Below are 20,857 nucleotides of genomic sequence, written 5' to 3' on the forward strand. Positions count from 1 at the left end.
TTTTTTCTAATAGCTTTCAAATAATCACATTCTTCTCCTCTCCTCTGCAACACTTTCTCCTTCATGCTATGTAAAATAATGGTTAACATCTTATGGCGGAACCCTCAACAACATTCCGCTGAAAAGGCAGCGTTTTTATGAAATATCTAACTTTCACACATCAAGTGCAATACACCAAATTAAAGAAACTTCTTGTTAATCTACCCATCGTGTCCGATTTCAAAAAGGCTTTACAGTGAAAGCACAACATATGATTATGTTAGGTCAGAGCCAAGTCACAAAAACACACAGACATTTTTCCAGCAAAAGAGAGGAGTCACAAAAAGCAGAAATATAGATCAAATTAATCACTAACCTTTGATCTTCATCACTAACCTTTGATCTTCATCAGATGACACTCATAGGACATTATGTTACACAATACATGTTTTGTTCAATAAAGTGCATATTTATATCCAAAAATCTCAGTTTACATTGGCGCGTTACGTTCAGTAATGTTTTGCTTCCAAAACATCCGGTGATTTTTGCAGAGAGCCACATCAATTTACAGAAATACTCATAATAAACATTGATAAAAGATACAACTATTATACATGGAACTAGATAAACTTCTCCTTAATGCAACCACAGTGTCAGATTTTAAGCCAAAGAGATATCCACCATGTTGGAGTCAACATTAGTCAGAAATGGCCTACCGGGTGGTGCAGTGGTCTAGGGCACTGCTTCGCAGTGCTAGCTGTGCCATTAGAGACTCTGGGTTCGCGCCAATTGTCCGTGGGGCGACGCACAATTGGCCTAGCGTCGTCCGGGTTTAGGGAGGTTTTGGCCGGTCGGGATATCCTTGTCTCATCGCGCAATAGCGACTCCTGTGGCGGGCCGGGCGCAGTGTACGCTAACCAGGTCGCCAGGTGCACGGTGTTTCCTCCGACACATTGGTGCGGCTGGCTTCCGGGTTGGATGCGCGCTGTGTTAAGAAGCAGTGCGACTTGGTTGGGTTGTGTTTCGGAGGATGCATGGCTTTCGACCTTCGTCTCTCCCAAGCCCGTACGGGAGTTGTAGCGAAGAGACAAGATATTAACTACTAACAATTGGATACCACTAAATTGGGGAGAAAAGGAGGTTAACAAAATAAATAAATAAAACATTAGTCAGAAATAGCATTATAAATATTCACTTACCTTTTGATGATCTTCATCAGAATGCACTCCCAGGAATCCCAGTTCCACAATAAATGTTTGATTTGTTAGATAAATTATTAACTTTATGTCCAAATTCCTCCTCGTTGTTAGCTCGTTCAGCCCAGTAATCCAACTTCATGATGCGCGATCACTAGGTGCAGACAAAAAGTCCAAAAGTTCCGTTACAGTCCGTAGAAACATGTCAAACCATGTATAGAATCAATCTTTAGAATGTTTTTAACAAATCTTCAATAATGTTCCAACCGGAGAATTCCTTTGTCTTCAGAAATGCAATGGAACGTGAGCTAACTCTCATGTGAACGAGCGTCATGAGCTTGTGGCACTCTGCCAGACCACTGACTCAAAGAGCCTTTATGAGCCCCTCCTTTACAGTAGAAGCCTCAAACAAGGATATAAAGACTGTTGACATCTAGTGGAAGCTTTAGGAAGTGCAATTTGATCCCATAGACACTGTTTTCAATAGGCCAAGCATTGAAAAACTACAAACCTCAGATTGCCCACTTCCTGGATGGATTTTTCTCAGGTTGTCGCCTGCCATATGAGTTCTGTTATACTCACAGACATCATTCAAACAGTTTTAGAAACTTCAGTTATTTCTATCCAAATAATACTATGCATATATTAGCAACTGGGACTGAGTAGCAGGCAGTTTACTCTTGGCACGCTTTTCATCCAAACATAAAAATGCTGCCCCCTATCCCAAACAGGTTAATAAACAACTCTTAGGGAAGTCCTATAAAATCTCTGATTTGGTTTCTCCCAAAATCAGTTTTCTGTTTTTATTTTTCTGGGCCCCAGAAAAATTTCACACTCAAATGTACAATTGTTCATAGAGAAACAACGGAATTGGATGTTCTGAGTCCATGTTGATGCTTAAATCACATCAGAATAAAAACATTTTTAGGTCTTGAAGACAAATAACAAATGTAGATTTTTGTTATGTATTAATTCCCCTTGAATTGCGCATCTGGCCCATTTTATATGCATTTACGACTAGGCTTGGGCGGTATACAGTTTTCATACCAACCTTGTGCCATACCGGGATATTTGGTAATACCGGCACTGAGCACAAGGGGTGCATATTGTATTTAGAAGATTAGCAATGCTAACAAGTTCATGTCATATCCCATAGAGAATGCTAACTAAATGCTAATGATGCTAAATGCTAATAATGCTAATGAACATTTTATACGGTCTCTGACCCAATGTATTTGCAGCTCAAAGGTATACAAGTAACTCAAATTATTTTTACAGTGTGCTGCACACATAAAATGCATATTAGACTGCAAGGCTCTTGATCCTGGAGGGGATTCTCTGCTGTTACCAAGTGAAACTTGATTTTGGAAGAAGCTAACCACTTTAGCTAAATTAGCAAACCAAATTCACAACCTTTTGTATTTTTTTGGTCAGTTAACTTAATAGTTGTAAGATATCTAGCTGATAAGCATTTAGATGTGAATTCCACACTGTTGCTAGATCACCTGGCTGCACAACAGTGAGTGACTTAAAATGCTCCAGTCTCTCGTTTTTGTGTGTTTGTATACAAGCACCACGTGACTGGAGTCTACCAGTCAGGTTCATAATGAAAAATTGTGACAGGTGAAATTAAGTATGCACTCTCTTTCTCCCAACTTATTGCACAAGTTGACTGCAGATATTTACTTAAATGTAGCTACAAATATTCACATTCATAAAAACGTAAAATTTGTTTCAACGCTATTGAGGGTATTTAAAAACCATCCCGTGGCTATTTTGAAATACCCCGGTATACTACCCAAGCCTACTAGCGAGTGAGAAATGTGCTGTCTAATGTGCCAGTCTAGCGATGTTTCTGTACTGCTGCTGTTCATTTCATGGCAAAGTTTGCAAGTAACAAATAATAGATACAAATTATATACTTACTCATGATATACAGTTGAAGTTGGACGGTTACGTACACTTAGGTTGGTGTCATAAACTCGATTTTCAACCACTCCACAAATTTCTTGTTAACAAACTATAGTTTTGGCAAGTCGGTTAGGACATCTACTTTGTGCATGACACGTGTAATTTTTCCAACAATTGTTTACAGACACATTGAATTATAAGTGAAATAATCTATCACAATTCCAGTGGGTCAGAAGTTTACATACGCAAAGTTGACTGTGACTTTAAACAGATTGGAAAATTCCAGAAAATGATGTCATGGCTTTAGAAGCTTCTGATAGGCTGATTTACATAATTTGAGTCAATTGGAGGTGTACCTGTGGATGTATTTCAAGGCCTACCTTCAAAATCAGTGGCTCTTTGCTTGACATTATGGGAAATCAAAAGAAATCAGCCAAGACCTTGTAGACCTCCACAAGTCTGGTTCATCCTTGAGAGCAATTTCCAAATGCCTGAAGGTACCACGTTCATCTGTACAAACAATAGTATGCAAGTATAAACACCATGGGACCATGCAGGCGGCATACCGCTCAGGAAGGAGACGCCTTCTGTCTCCTAGAGATGAACGTACTTTGGTGCAAATCAATCCCAGAACAACAGCAAAGGACCTTGTGAAGATGCTGGAGGAAACGGGTACAAAAGTATCTATATACACAGTAAAACAAGTCCTATATCGACATAACATGAAAGGCCGCTCAGCAAGGAAGAATCCACTGCTCTAAAAGCCACACTGGTTTGCAAATGCACATGGGGACAAAGATTGTACTTTCTGGAAAAATGTCCTCTGGTCTGATGAAACAAAAATGGAACTGTTTGGCCATAATGACCATCGTTATGTTTTGAGGAAAAAGAGGGAGGCTTGCTAGCCGAAGAACACCATCCCAACCGTGAAGCATGGGGGTGGAAGCATCATGTTGTGGGGTGCTTTGCTGCAGGAGGGGCTGGTGCACTTCACAAAATAGATGGCATCATGAGAAGGAAAATTATGTGGATATATTGGAGCAACATCTCAAGACATCAGTCAGGAAGTTAAAGCTTGGTCGCAAATGGGTCTTCCAAATGGACAATGAACCCAAGCATACTTCCAAAGTTGTGGCAAAATGGCTTAAGGACTACAAAGGCAAGGTATTGGAATGGCCATCACAAAGCCCTGACCTCAGTCCTATAGAAAATGTGTGGGCGCAATTGAAAAAGCGTGTGCGAGCAAGGTGGCCTACAAACCTGACTCGGTTACACCAGCTTTGTCAGGAGTAATGGGTCAAAATTCAGCCAACTTATTGTGGGAAGCTTGTGGAAGGCTACCTGTAACGTTTGACCCAAGTTAAACAATTTAAAGGCAGTGCTACTAAATACTACTTGAGTGCATGTACACTTCTGACCCACTAGGAATGTGATTAAAGAAATCTGAAATAAATCATTCTCTACTATTATTCTGACATTTCACATTCTTAAAATAAGGTGGTGATCCTAACTGACCTAAAGACGGGGAATTTTTACTTGGAATAAATGTCAGGAATTGTGAAACTGATTTTAAAGTATTTGGCTAAGGTTTATGTAAACTTCCGACTTCAACTGTACTTCTTCTAGGTAAGCCTACTTTGCAGTTATCATTTTAATTGAGAAGGTTTTGGGGAAAGTATTTGTCAACCCTCAAGATGGTTATCACATCAACTAGCTACGCAAGAAATGATAGAGATGTGCGCACCACACAGACTGATGGGCAATATTGCTGTAAACTGTCATATTGTTTCACTTGGCTTTTTTTTAGCCAATAGTGGCTAACCAGGGGTGGGATCATGTTGCGTTGATAGTAGCTGGGAACTTGCAGTGTCTGATACATTTTGAGATTTGTTTATGACACGTACTTTCAGAATTGTTTGGCGAGCTACTCATAGGTGGGTTGCTAGGTACTGGTAGCTCATGATTGACCTGTTGGAGACCCCATGCAGTAGATTATGCTAAAAATACTATTCATGGACCATATGACAAATGACACCAAATTTGGAATGCAGGCCCATGGTGCATGTCTTGATTTAGTTTGAAAAGCTAAGGGATTGGTCAAAAGATGGCTGAGTTATTGACACAAAAAAAAAGATTTTACGTGCCAATCTAAACCCCTGTAAATGTGCTACACAGTGGGCTATCAACTTAACTTGTCATCGCTATCATGGATGTCCCTAAAACGAACCAAAATTAATTTGGTAATTATATCTTAAAAAAACAAGACCGCTCTTAACAACTCATTCTTTGTATATGTAACGCTAATGCTCAAAATCTTGCAATCATCTTCTCCTCATGAACCATACGTCAGATTCACTCCAGATTTTTTTGTTTTGTTTGAATTGTTAGTTTTTAATGGTTTTGAGAGAAAAAATATGGCCACTTTGTACCAATAGATGCTAGAAGTCTTGTCATGAACCATGGTATATAGACTCAACTAATTAGCCTTTAATGAACTTCAGTGATTTTAATTGCCTCATTCAAAGTCGGCCATGCTACACCACTAGATAGCACCATATCACATCAGGGCTATAGGAACTGAACCGATGGATATGGAGCCATGAAATTTGGTATGTCCTTAGAAGTAGTGTAAATGTCATTGAAACCTTCGATGGCTGCCTGTTTTTTTATTAGCGTAAATTCAGTTTTCCTCCATGATGAAGTTGATCTGTATAAAACGTTAGTTATGCATGAGGTTTGATTAATACACTGAAGTTTAGCCTGGCAACGCATGCAGTACAGTCACCAGTGAAAGTCTACACACTATTCACATTTTACTAAAAAGGAATACATTGAGCATTTTTTTCCCTACACCTCTACACAACATACTGCACATTTTCAAAGTGAAAGAAAAATTCTAGAACATTTTCCAAATAAATACAAATTATTGCGTTTAGTAGTCGGTGGAAGCACCTTTGGCAGCCATTACAGCGATGAATCATTTTGAATCACAGGAGGTTGGTGGTAACTTAATTGGGGAGGGTGGGCTTGTGGTAATGAGTGGAATGGTATCAAACACATGGTTTGATGTCATTCGCTCCGTTTCAGCCATTATTAGGAGCCGTCCTCCGCTCAGCATCCTCCACTGTTTTGAACCATTTTCTACCAACTTTGCGTGACTCGTGTAATTTGTGTAATTGTCCCGCTGAAAAATAAGACTCTATCCCAGGGTTTTCAGAAGACCGAGGCGGGTTTTCCTCAAACTTTTTAACTGGGCGATGCTCCCTTCATAATTATTTAGATCCCAACAAACTCCTGAGTCCCTGCCAGTGACAAGCATACCCATAACATGGTGCTGCCACCACAATGATTCACAGCTGTGATGGCTGTCAAAGGTACTTTCACCAAGTATTAACTCCGGGGTGTGAAGACATACGCAATCAATAAGAATAGCTTTCTTTGTATTGCTTTTTCATTACAAGTCACTATGTGCTTCGCATCATAAAATAAAAGTACTAATGAAGAAACAAAGACCCTGGAGGGAAGAGAATGAAAAAAGATAATTGAAATCATACATAAAAGTATTCAGTAGAGTTTTAAGAATAGGCACTGAATCTGCAAGCCTGATTCTAGGGGCCCTAAGGGCATTTGCCATGTCTCCTTTCATTTTCAACCTAGACTTTGGCATGGTCAACAGTGCCCTGCCAGAGGATCTCAGGCTACGTCCTGCCTCGTAGGCTGCGTCCTGCACTTATTTTATTATTTTGTTATTTGGAAAAGGTGTATTTAAAAAAATTAAAAATTAAAATTCTTTCACTTTGAAAATGTGTAGTAGATCTGTATGGGAAAAAAATCTAAATTATATACACAGTACCAGTCAAAAGTTTGGACACACCTACTCTTTCAAGGGTTTTTATTTTTAATATTTTACAATTTTCTACATTGTAGAATAATAGTGAAGACATCAACATTATGAAATAACACGTATGGAGAAAATCTAAATATATTTCAGATTCCTCAAAGTTGCTACCCTTTACTTTGATGACAGCTTTCCACATTCTTGGCATTCTCTCAACCAGCTTCACCTGGAATGCTTTTCTTGAACTAGTTCACACACATGCTGAGCACTTGTTTCCTGATTTTTATTCACTCTGCGGTCTAACTCATCCCAAACCTTCTCAATTGGGCTGAGGTCGGGTGATTTGTGGAGGCCAGGTCATCTGATGCATTCCATCATTCTCCTTCTTTTTGTCAAATGGCCCTTCTAACGACCTACCCCAGCCAAACCCAGCCTGGATTCGAACTAGGGACTGCGGGGATGCTTCTTGCACTGAGATGCAGTGCCTTAGGCCGCTGCGCCACTCGGGAGCCATATCCTGATTATGGGTCAGATGTATAGAGACAATTTTGAGAATGGGGAGCAGGTACAATGGCAGGTAGTCTGTATCCCACATGCTGGATATCCTATGTGGTGTATTAACACAACACTAAAAGCAGTAGTGGAGTGGTCTGATAGAGGAGATGCTGTGTGTGGTGGGTATCTCCTCAATGTTGTACTCATTAAGGCAGAACGTAGCAAAACGTTTTGCCATGGAAAAGTAAAATGAGTGTTTCTTATCGGCCTAATGAACCCCCCCACTGACTGTGAATGATGCCCCTCACTCTCTGTGTTTAGGATCAGAAGAGTGCATGGTGGTGGAAAAAGAGGGGAGCGGAATGAAAAGCTCAGCATTTTAAGTGTTTACGGTTTGTACCAAGTGGGCAGATTTTTATCTGCCACGGCAGTGCCGGATCCAGGGAGGGGGGAATAACGCTGTTGAATACCCGGCCGAATGCACGACAATAGCACTGCTGTGCAAACAATGTGGCCCCACGGCTAGGGCAGTGGACTCACAGGACACAGCTGCCAAGGGCTAGGTCTAGCCTGAACTCCTGTGTTGCTAGCACACTGTAAGTCACTACGTTACCTGCCTAGACCCTGTCATTCCCTCACTTGCTGATTTACTCACTCACCTACGATTTAAAAGCTTTTATGATAGAATCAGAGACATTCTAGTAGATCATTTTTAAGGTCACCAGTATCGAAACAGGCTCCGTATTGGAACAGTCTCTCCATCAATGAACCAGGAAGTGGGCCAGAATAAGCTCACTAAATCAGCTCTGTAGTCTGGGCCAAAATATATACCAAATGGCCCTAAACTTTATAGGCTGAAATCCATACGGAGCGAACTCCTCAATGCCCTTCCCTCCTCCAACTCACTAGGAACTTTGATTCAGATCAGATGAATGTAGGCCTTATAGCACCTATTGAGTAGAATATGATGGACGGATTCTACTGGGGCACCCGAGTGGCACAGTGATCTAAGGCATTACATACAGTTGCAGTCGGAAGTTTACATACACTTAGGTTGGAGTCATTAACTCATTTTTTAACCACTCCACACATTTCTTCTTCACCAACAAACTATAGTTTTGGCAAGTCATACTTTGCATGACACAAGTCATTTTTCCAACAATTGTTTACAGACAGATTATTTAACACAATTCCAGTGGGTCAGAAGTGTACATACACTAAATTGACTGTGCCTTTTAATCAGCTTGGAAAATTCCAGAAAATGATGTCATGGTTTTAGAAGCTTTTTGATAGGCTAACTGACATTTCAGTCAATTGGAAGTGTACCTGTGGATGTATTTCAAGGCCTACCTTTAAACTCTGTTCCTTTGCTTGACATAATGGGAAAATCAAAAGCAATCAGCCTAGACCTCAGTAAAAAAATTGCTTACCTCCACAAGTGTTTCATCCTTGGGAGCAATTTCCAAATGCTTGAAGGTACCACGTTCATCTGTAATAACAATATTACGCAAGTATAAACACCATGGGACCACGCAGCCGTCTTTCCACTCAGGAAGGAGACACGTTCTGTCTCCTAGAGATGAACATACTTGGTTGCGAAAAGTGCAAATCAATCCCAGAGCAGCAGCAAAGGACATTGGAAAGATGCTGGAGGACACGGGTACAAAATATCTATATCCACATTAAAACGAGTCCTATATCGACATAATCTGAAAGGCCGCTCAGCAAGGAAGAAGCCACTGCTCCAAAACCGCCATAAAAAAGCCAGACTACGGTTTGCAACAGCACATGGGGACAAAGATAGAACTTTTTGGAAACATGTTCTCTGGTCTGGTGAAACAAAAATGGAACTGTTTGGCCACAATGACCATCGTTATGTTTGGAGGAAAAAGGGGGAGGCTTGCTAACTGAGGTACACCATCCCAACCGTGAAGTACGGGGGTGGAAGAATCATGTTGTTGGGGTGCTTTGCTGCAGGAGGGACTGGTGCACTTCACAAAATAGATAGCATTATGTGGATATATTGAAGTAACATCTCAAGTCATCAGTCAGGACGTTAAAACTTGGTCGCAAATGGGTCTTCCAAATCGACAATGACCCCAAGCATACAACAAAGTCCAGGTATTGGAGTGGCCATCACAAAGCACTGACCTCAATCCTATAGAACATTTGTGGACATATCTGAAAAAGCGAGCATGGAGGCCTACAAACCTGACTCGGTTACACCAGCTCTGTCAGGAGGTTTGGGCCAAAATTCACCCAATTTATTGTGGGAAGCTTGTGGAAGGCTACCTGTAATGTTTGACCCAAGTTAAACAATTTAAAGGCAATGCTACCAAATACTAATTGAGTGTATGTAAACTTTTGACCCACTGGGAATGTGATGAAAGAAATGAAAGCTGAAAAAAAATCATTCTTTCTACTACTATTCTGACATTCCACATTCTTAAAATAAAGTGGTGATCCTAACTGACCTAAGACGCAGGGAATTTTTACTAGGATTAAATGTCAAGAATTGTGAAAAACTGAGTTTAAATGTATTTGACTAAGGTGTATGTAAACTTCCGACTTCAACTATCTTCCTCCATCACTAATATGCTTACTTACACAATAAAGTATTTCATATTTACTATATTTATTTCTCGTGTTTTTTTTCTTCTAGTAATAGATTGTTATTGATTATTGTATTGTTGTGTTTTGAGTTTGCAAGAACTGCATTTCACTGTACTTTTCACTGTGCATGTGACATTTAAAACATGTAACTTGAAAAGAAGGAATGAAAATGAACTATTTAGGGTGTTATTTTGTTATTATCATTACTATAACCTGCCATTTTAAGAAATAAATTGTGAGCCTTTTGTGAACCCCCCGGCTTAGACTCTTATGGGTTAACTGATAATAAACTGTATTAGCCTATCGTAAACAAATACCGGCTTGCACTTTTTGCTGGCTGTGTAGCCATCTACCGGGTTGTTGTCCTTTCCACAATGACTCCAAAATCCTTCTGAACCAAAATTGGGAATTTCACAATGGTGTTTTTCATATTTCTCCGGTTAGGCCGACGTGAGCCATTTTCGCGTGAGCTAGGCTTGCCAGGGAAAGTACACTTGGGTACTAATTATCACGTGGGGGGATGAAACATACGTTTCAGCACCACACAAATAAAGGACAGTTCCCTGATCCACTGCATGCGTGGCTGGTAGCCTAGATGTCTGCCTCACCAGTCACAGAATGGAATTTGCAACACAACAAGCTTTTAAGTTTGTAAAATAATACAATTTTATAATGGTTTAAAATGTTTCCGACCCGCAATATAATTGTTCTGAACCGTGAGCTGACCCACGGGTTGAAAGAATGTTTTCTTTCCACACGCCAGCTGATTTTGTATATATATTTTTTTGCTGGTTAACCGCCTGCTGGTTAACCGTGGGTACCCGATACAATGCAGGACTCTCGTTCAGAGGGTGGCCACATGGCAGGTCAGCTAACCAGGAGAACTGAATCAGCTGATTCGTCACACACACTCCTAACTTCAACATATCCCACTCCGGAAATGAAACATCTTGAGTGTTTTGAGGAAAGAGCACACTCACAAACCACAACATTCTTGGCACTAGTTTCATCTACTCTTGATTTTCTAGGTGTGTCCCTACTCTTGAAATCCTCTGCTATTTACATTCCTATCAGACCAACACAAATCTGTGAGTTTCCCATGATTTATGCTGTGTAATATCAGGATGTATGGTCTATGATTGTCTTCTTTGACTTGGGCATGAGAGTTGTAAGAGGCCCTCATTTAGTTGAAACCCTGCTCTCTCCTTATCAGGGTCACTGCTGAACTTTCAACAAATGGATATGGTTGTATGTTTTTGTGCATCTGTGTGGATGATGAGTGTTCCTTATCCTCTCACAAGTCATCAAAATAAAATCGCTGTTATCTCCAAGCTAGTCTTAAATAACTTTCACAGTGTCCAATCGTAGTGATGTTGTTGTGCTCTACTTTGATAACCAACGGATAAGATGTCTAACCTCTGACCCCTCTCTTCTCTTGCAGGACCGGAATCGGCCCTTTGATGCATTTAGCTTGCACTCTTTGGAGAATTCCTTAATGGATATGATAAGGACTGATCATGACAAAGGTAAACCACACCTTGGTGGTGGCCCACCAATGAGTATCGCTGATATTATATGGAGGAATCATTTTGCAGGTTAGGAATATTCATACATCCACGCTTGTTTTTTAAATTTTATTTAGGCTTCAACAACAAAAAATGTCAAAAAAGTTATATTTGCCTTTTATCACCAATACAATCTAGTTTTTGCGATCATACATTTTATGCGATAAATTAACCACTGGCCTAACCTGCAAAATCAGACACAATTTTCTTGCACTCTGTGTGTGGTGTATGCGTTTTAAAATATTCCTTACAAGCTGCTTCTGCATTTTCTCCTGACTTTAATCAAATCCTCGTGATCACATTTTTGCTTCTGTTTCCCGGGTTAATATTGTGGTCGGTCACATGTAAATAAATATTTATATTGATGGCACCTGTGTCATGGTATATTGCAATGTTTTGAGTGACCGTGTGTGATTGATTGTTCACGTGTGTGTGTCCTCCTTTTTGTGTGCCTTTTTGAAGGTGTCTGTTTGCGTGTGAACCATTTATTTATTACTACCGTAATCATTGACGGTCTTTTATTTGGTGCCGTTATGGCACAGTGAAGGTTCTAGTCAGATTGTATTTGTTCCTGTTATTAAGTTAGGAGGAAGGATGTTGGAGGAAGTGAAATTGGTATGAACCCGAGCTAATGTTACCCCTTACAGGCTTCTCCTCTTCTGCCGGATGACTATAACATTAATTCAAACTCATTTGGCGTCAAAGAAATGGGTTCAAATGTGTCTGTTTGATACAAAGAACTATCAACGCAATTATTCCAATGCCTTATTTCAGAGAAACACAAAAGTAGCCCTGGGTCTATCTTTATCTGAGCATAGAGAGTTCACTGTGAAAAGCAACATCTTGTTTTGTAATGGAGAGACCTCCCAAATTCTTTGAACAACACATGTCTGTCACATTGTATGTCACAGACTCAGAATCTTTGAGATAATTCTGTTAGTTCACATGCCTATTATGAAAAAGGACTCCATTGCGTTCAGATCCCTGTTGGCCTATTGCCCACTGTCATGTTCAGTGTTGTTTTCTTAGCCTGCCAGACAATGGAAACGCTTGGGAGGTGTGGAGTTGGGAGGGGGGTATTATGAGTAGCGGCCTGCTGCTTTCTTATGCATAGATTCGGTTTTTCAATATTGTGTCAGGAGAGGATTGTTTTATCACCGCAAAGGTCACCCCGGGCAGGCTCGACTTCACTGGAACAAGGGGGAGGAGACAGAGACTTCTCCTGAAAATGTTCCCCTGTGGGAGGGGGAGGGGGCGGGGGGAGGAGGAGGAGGATGATGGTTCCACATTCCTGGCCCAGCACTGTTTACTCCCCTTCCTCATGTCAACAGTGTGTGGCTGTCTTCAGAGAGGCGTGCTGCCACTTGGCCTGTCACAGAGCAGGTCTTCCCTGTTGGTGTCCTCCTCCCCTCCCTCGGCTTCGCTGGCTTTGGCTGCCCTAATACAGTAATGCACAGGACAGCCATCTATTTGTGCTGTCTTGCCAACGGTTATTGACAATGGACGCTGACTCTGAACATAGGAGTTACAAGACAGCACAAACAGATCTGGGACCAGGCTAAGGGACAGCTACCAAGATCAGTCACTTGTACTCAGGGGTAAAAGTAGGTGCAGAAATATGGTCCTGGCTAAAGAAATAGTGGGGGTACGCCATACCATTTAAAACTGAGATTATCACAATAATTTACACATTATCGCAAGAAAGCTATAGGCTATTAGACCATTATTTAACATTACCTCATGATAAATGTGTGAATTGACTTGAGAATCCAGTGATATACGCTCCAAATTGTGTTGTGGTTAGAGGAGAACACTTACATTTTGCCAAGGCGGAGATGAGTGGCAGAGACTGAGGCACAGCGTTGGACGCACCTATTCAGGCTTTAAATGTAGGCCCAATGACAATCTCAGAATTTCATTACAGTACATGTGTAGGTGTTTTATGACCGCTGTGTCTTTTTTAAAAATTCATCATTTAATTCATGCTGGAATTATTTTGTGAGTGGACGACCGTTCATGGGAAGTGACAATCCGATGAAAGCCTCATGACTGTTTTGTGTTTTATGCCAATGCCACGTTAAAGGGTAATAGATGTTAAGTGGTATGACACATCACTAGGCCCGCAGAGATCATATGAAATGAATAGGGATTCTATATTCTATGATTACATGATGTATGGGTTTCCTGTCCCAGGCAGAAATCTACTTTCACCCCTGCTTGCACTTTGTTTATCCATTCCCTGTGTTATTATCTCAAAGTGATGCTGACTCAATGTTGCTGTTGCAGTCATTTAGCTGTGGCGCTGCGCTGCACCACGCCAAAATAATTGCCAAAAAATATGGAACATGAAGAAAGAAAATTCCTCAGACTTCCACATTTACTTTTCCTCAGCAAACAAAATGAGTAATGAATAGACAAATCAGGCAACCTTGTAGTAGAATACTTTTATTTATTAACGTAGTCAACTTCTTGTTTTTTGTTCTATGCAAGATAAATGTTCCTCTCGAGGCGTATTCAAGTAATGAGCGATAGGGAGGGAAATATGCATGACAGTCGATGCACAACAATTCTTGCAATCGCTGGGAAAACAGCAGTTTTATTTGTTAGTTTGTTTATTTATTTCTCAACTCCTAAATATTAGCAAACTACACCATTTTTAAACCCAGAGTTTTTAGAAACAACACAGCCTCTGCAGAGTCCCCAAAAAAACAGATTTGTTCTGGTTTTCGGGGGAAATGGAAAGGGAGCCATTGACCCAACTAACGCTTTTGTATGTTAACAAGGTGACATGACATCTTAACTCTTCCTCCACATTTACTAGATTGATTGAACAGTGCAGAAGAGAACCTCCTCGTCAAGACCAGTATGTAGGAGATCTAGTTCAGGTGTTTATTTTACGCCTGCTATGTTAGGCTGTCAGCAGTATGGTTAGCAGCAGCATGTTTAACACTTAGCAATTAGCTGAGAGTGCATAGGGGAAAGTGGGACTAAATGTAACCGGGTCAATTGTATTTCAACTTGGGGTTGAAATGCCAGCATACCTCAATCATTTTTTTTTAACTTAAAAATTGTGAAACCGATTTACATTTTTTGTAGAGCAAGAGTAGTGGCAACCAGGAAAAAAGTGTTGGGGGTGACATGAAGTGGTTTCTGTGAGAAGTACAGAAAAGGGGTCTCATTACCCTGGGTGGCAGGTTACCCCAAGTTACCCTAGCAGGTAGGCCTACATTATATTCACTGTGTTTATGCAAGTTCTTTGGAACTAAAATTCATCAATAGGATGCTAACTAGTTAAAATATAATAATTGGGATCTAGCTAATCATTATCCCAATGAGGTAAATGCATTTCGGCAACCCCATGCTTCAGCCTATTTATTTATAGTCGCTATGCTGCATCAGTTGGGCTACAGATGACAATGCTTCTTGCTAATAGCATACCTGATAAAATGGACTATGCAATCATTTCTGGATGTGGAAATGATTTTTTAAATTGTCGGCATTATTTTTTATTTGAATTTAACCTTTTATTTAACCAGGTAGGCCAGTTGAGAACAAGTTCTCATTTACAACCTCAACCTGGCCAAGATAAAGCAAAGCAGTGCGACACAAACAACAGCACAGAGTTACACATGGGATAAACAAACGTACAGTCAATAACACAATAGAAATATATATATAGAAGGTGTGTGCAAATGTAGTAAGATTAGGGAGGTAAGGCAATAAATAGGCCATGGTGGCAAAATAATTACAATTTAGCATTGACACTGGAGTGATAGATGTGCAGATGATGATGTGCAAGTAGAGATACTGGGGTTCAAAGAGCAAAAAATAACTATGGGGGTGGGCTATTTACAGATGGGTTGTGTACAGGTCCAGTGATCAGTAAGCTGCTCTGACAGCTGATGCTTAAAGTTAATGAGGGGGATGGAAGTCTCCAGCTTCAGTGATTTTTTTTTTGCAATTCGTTCCAGTCATTGGCAGCAAAGAACTGGAGGAAAGGAGGTGTTGACCAATGAAATATACCTGCTGGAGCGTGTGCTACGGGTGGGTGTTACTATGGTGACCAGTGAGCTGAGATAAGGCGGGGCTTTAGCTAGCAAAGACTTATAGATACAACCTGGACCCAGTGGGTTTGGCAACGAATATGTAGCGAGGGCCATTTTAATTCATTTTGGAGTAGTATGTCCTTTTAAAAACTCACCAGAAGTGAGCTTCTCAGTCCTTCCAATGTTCTCGTTGACAAATTAATCAAACACACCACCACACTAAACTTTCATGCTTGCCATCACTAATTGTTCTTTCAAAGACATTTCTGTAATAACTAGCATTTTAATCCTGATTCAAATCAAATTGTATTAGTCATATGCGCGAATTCAACAGGTTACACCTTACAGTGAAATGCTTACTTACGAGCCCCTTACCAACAAGGCAGTTTAAAAAAATACAGATAAGAATAAGAGATAAAAGTAACAAGTAATTAAAGAGCAGCAGTGAAATATCAATAGTGAGACTATATACAGGGTGGTACCAATACAGAGTCAATGTGTGGGGCCACCGGTTATTTGAGGTAGTATGTACATGTAGGTAGAGATATTAAAGTGACTATGCATAGATGACAACAGAGAGTAGCAGTGGTGTAAAGAGGGGATGTGGGGGGCACTGCAAATATTCTGGGTAGCCATTTGACAAGATGTTCAGGAGTCTTATGGCTTGGGGGTAGAAGCTCTTTAGAAGCATCTTGGACCTAGACTTGGCGCTCCGGTACTGTTTGCCGTGCAGTAGCAGAGAGAACAGTTTATGACGGGTGGCTGGTGTCTCTGACAATTGTTAGGGCCTTCCTCTGACACCGCCTGGTATAGAGGTCCTAGATGGCGGGAAGCTTGGCCCCAGTCATGTACTGGGCCATTCACACCCTCTGTAGTGCCTTGTGGTCGGAGGCCGAGCAGTTGCCATACCAGGCAGTGATGCAACCAGCCAGGATGCTCTTGATGGTGCAGCTGTAGAACCTTTTTGAGGATCTGAGGACCCATGCCAAATATTTTCAGTCTTCTGAGGGGGAATAGGCTTTGTCGTGGTGTGCTTGGACCATGTTAGTTTGTTGGTGATGTGGACACCAATGAACTTGACGCTCTCAACCTGCTCCGCTGCAGCCCCACTCGATGAGAATGGGCGCATGCTCGGTCCTCTTTTTCCTGTAGTCCACAATAATTTCCTTTGTCTTGATCACGTTGAGGGAGAGGTTGTTGTCCTTGCACCACACGGCCAGGTCTCTGACCACCTCCTTATAGGCTGTCTCGTCATTGTCAGTGATCAGGCCTACCTCTGTTGTGTCGTCGGCAAACTTAATGATGGTGTTGGAGTCGTGCCTGGCCGTGCAGTCATGAGTGAACAGTGAGTACAGTGGGGACTGAGCACGCACCCCCGAGGGGCCCCTGTGTTGAGGATCAGCGTGGTGGATGTGTTGCTACCTCCCCCTTATCACCTGGTGGCGGCCCATCAGGAAGTGCAGGATCCAGTTGCAGAGGGAGGTGTTTAGTCCCAGGGTCCTTAGCTTATTGATGAGCTTTGAGGGCACTATGGTGTTGACCACTGAGCTGTAGTCAGTGAATAGCATTCTCACATAGGTTTTCCATTTGTCCAGGTGGGAACGGGCAGTGTGGAGTGCAATGGAGATTGCATTATCTGTGGAAGTCACTTGCCAGTTGGTCAGCGCATGCCTGGAGTACACGTCCTGGCAGTCCGTCTGGCCCTGTGGACTTGAATGTTGACCTGTTTAAAGGTCTTACTCACATCGGCTGTGGAGAGAGTGATCACATAGTCTTCCGGAACAGCTGGTGCTCTCATGCATGTTTCAGTGTTATTTGCCTCGAAGCAAGCATAGCAGTAGTTTTAGCTCGTCTGGTAGGCTCGTGCCACTGGGCAGCTCGGCTGTGTTTCCCCTTGTAGTCTGTAATGGTTTGCAAGCACTGCCACATATGACGAGCGTCAGAGCACGTGTAGTACGATTCGATCTTAGTCCTGTATTGATGCTTTGCCTGTTTGATGGTTCGTAAGAGGACATAATGGGATTTCTTATAAGCTTCCGGGCTCCTTGAAAGCAGCAGCTCTAGCCTTTAGCTCCGTGCGAATGCTGCCTGTAATCCGTTGCTTCTGGTTGGGGTATGTATGTATGGTCACTGTGGGGATGATGTCATCGATGCACTTATTGATGAAGCCAATGACTGATGTGGTGTACTTCTCAATGCCATTGGAGGAGTCCCGGAACATATTCCAGTCTGTACTAGAAAAACAGTCCTGTAGCATCTGCTTCATCTCACCACTTTTTTTATTGATCTAGTCACTGGTGCTTCCTTCTTAAATTTTAGCTTGTAAGCAGGAATCAGGAGGATAGAATTATGGTCAGATTTTCCAAATGGAGGGTGAGGGAGGGCTTTGTATGCGGAGTACCAGTGTTCCAGAGATCCTTTTTCCTCTGGTTGCACATTTAACATGCTGATAGAAATTTGGTAAAATGGATTTAAGTTTACCTGCATTAAAGTCCCTAGGAGAGGCTGCTAGGAGTGTCGCCTCTGGGAGAGCGTTTTCTTGTTTGCTTATGGCGGAATACAGCTCATTCAATGCTGCCTTAGTGCCAGCCTCTGACTGTGGCGAGTGTTGTTTGGGATTACCATCACATGTGCTGAGTGTGTGTGGAGGAGGAAACTGTGTGAGGAATGAGAGGGCATGCAGGGGTGTGTGATGATGAGAATGGGGGGGGTTACACAAGGGGAGTGAATGTGAACCACCCTCTGTCTGGCGGTGAGAAGGGCAAGCCTCTATAGAGTTGACTCTGTGTTTGAAGCGGAGTCAGTCCAGAGACTCAGTCCAGGGGGAGGGAAAGGGAGAGGAGCGGGTGCCACTGACTGCCACTCAATTCTTGTGATCCTCTCCAACTCCTGATTGCTGATTTAAGCTGATCGGAATGGCATGCATGGGGAATTTACGCTCTGTTTTGAAAGGGAGCAGGCAGGTCTGGGATGGCCTGAACAAACAGGCCCGCTGAGCTCAAGTGTGGAGCGTAAGGGTTAGAATTAGGCCTCCACCGCTCCATAGACTGACTAGCATATACCGCCACATGCAAATCAGACGCTCTATTCAAAGCATTCATGTCCACACACACACATCTGCTGCTCAGCTGTTCTGCCTCACATGGCCTTTCAAATGTGACTGTATGCCTCAGCGACGAAGAGTCTCCATTGTCAATTTGTGTGCATTTTAATCAACTTGAGCTTTTGAAAATGGCATTTTATGGGTTTAAAAGGTATTTAGTGATGTTTGCATTACCATAAATGTCAGCAGTGCGTAGAAACATGTAGCCTAGTAATAACAAATAGGCCTGCTGTTTGTTTCTAAAAAGCTAAAGAGTAGCCATTATACGACTGACTTTCATAGAATAAAATAATAAACTCTTGATTGTGTATGTGGGAGAGGGTCATTCTGGGTTGTGTGTGGGGTGATGTGGGCATTTGCAGTGGTTGGATGGAGACTTAAGCAAGTGTGTAGGCTTATGACAGATGGGGTCAGTTTCCTTGTAGGACTACATGCTAAAAGAATGGCATCTATGCTGTGGTTGATTAATGAGAATACACATCTCAACTAGTTTCAACTCTCCAGTCTCTCTAACTTGAGTACAGATCTATTGAGCAATGCTGTTTGTCTTAGTGTGTTTGTTGATTACAAATCAATAGATAATAAAATGGGCGGCAAGAATAAGGTTTTATTGAGAAAGAAGCTAGAGCTTCAGAGGAGTCAGATGGAGAAAGCAGTGAAGGCTGTTTCTTTTGGGTCAGAGAGATGTCACAGAGCCTGACCTTGAGGTAGAAGGTCATCAAAAGGTCACCCAGACCTTCAGGCTCTCTTGGCCAGGCTGACCAATAAGCTGAACTTTACCTAGTCCAGCCAAATGTAGGCTAGGCTAACTCAAATATGCACCTTTAATAGTTTGCTCTATCACTGACGACAATAGAGGATTTCTCTGCACTTTAAACAGTCTGCAATCATTGTTGGGAGATGAGATAATGTTCTTAGCTTTGTTGGAAGTGGTAAAGGTTAGACACACACACCATTAGCTTAGTTTAGCCTTTGTCCATCCAGCCTCTACTAGTACAGTAGTTGATGAGAGAATTTGTATTCTGTTGGCCTTACGTTGAGGGTATTATGTTTTTTGTAGGGAAATAAGTCTCTTAACTCTCATTTCAAGAACATCTAGTGTAAATAAAGCTGTGTCATTAAAAAACCCTTTTGCAATTAGGTTAGCACAGCTGAAAACTGTTGTCCTGATTAAATAAGCAATAAAACTGGCCTTTAGACTAGTATCTGGAGCATCAGCATTTGTAGGTTCGATTACAGGCTCAAAATGGCCAGAAACAAAGCACTTTCTTCAGAAACTCATCAGTCTATTTTTGTTCTGAGTACATTAGTGTCTAGTTGGAGAATCAGATGCCTCACAAGTCCTCAACTAGCAGCTTCATTAAGTAGTACCAGCAAAACACCAGTCTCAACGTCAACAGTGAAGAGGCAACTCTGAGATGCTGGCCTTCTAGGCAGAGTTGCAAAGAAAAAGCCATATCTCAGACTGGCCAGCATTAATAAAAGATTAAGATGGTCAAAAGATCACAGACACTGGACAGCGGAGCTCTGCCTAGAAGGCCAGCATCCCAGAGTCGCCTCTTCACTGTTGACATTGATACTTGTGTTTAACTCTGGGTCCTCATGAGAGCCAGTTTCATCATAGTGCTTGATGGTTTTTGAGACTGCACTTGAAACTGTGAAATGTCTTAAAGTAATGATGGACTGTCATTTCTCTTTGCTTATTTGAGCTGTTCTTGCCATAATAAGGACTTAGCCCTATTTGGTAAAATACCATCTTCTGTATACCCCCCTACCTTGTCACCACACAACTGATTGGCTCAAACTCATTAAGAAGGAAAGAAATTCCACAAATTAACTTTTTAAGAAGTCACACCTGTTAATTGAAATGCATTCCAGGTGACTACCTCATGAAGCTGATTGAGAGAATGCCAAGAGTGTGCAAAGCTGTCATCAAGGCAAAGGGTGGATATTTGAAGAATCTCAAATTTAAAATATATTTTGATTTAACACTTTTTTTGGGGTTACTACATGATTCCATATGTGTTATTTCATAGTGTTGATGTCTTCACTATTATTCTACAATGTAGAAAATTGTAAAAGTAAACAAAAACCCTTGAATCAGTAGGTGT

The 20,857-nt window shown here is 41.5% G+C and overlaps 1 protein-coding gene across 4 annotated transcripts in view; it reads left to right on the forward strand.

Moving 5' to 3' along the window:
* The window catches only part of LOC112252832 (cytoplasmic polyadenylation element-binding protein 3), a 76,970-nt gene that overhangs the window by 14,283 nt on the left and 41,830 nt on the right, over positions 1–20,857 (forward strand). For all 4 annotated transcript variants that reach the window (XM_024424481.2, XM_024424483.2, XM_024424479.2 and 1 more), the window contains exon 3: positions 11,474–11,558. In XM_024424481.2, the coding sequence (XP_024280249.1) occupies positions 11,474–11,558 (85 nt within the window). The remainder of the gene's footprint in view (positions 1–11,473; positions 11,559–20,857) is intronic.

The sequence above is a fragment of the Oncorhynchus tshawytscha genome, linkage group LG06, assembly GCF_018296145.1.
Source record: "Oncorhynchus tshawytscha isolate Ot180627B linkage group LG06, Otsh_v2.0, whole genome shotgun sequence".
In the NCBI taxonomy this organism is placed as follows: domain Eukaryota; kingdom Metazoa; phylum Chordata; class Actinopteri; order Salmoniformes; family Salmonidae; genus Oncorhynchus; species Oncorhynchus tshawytscha.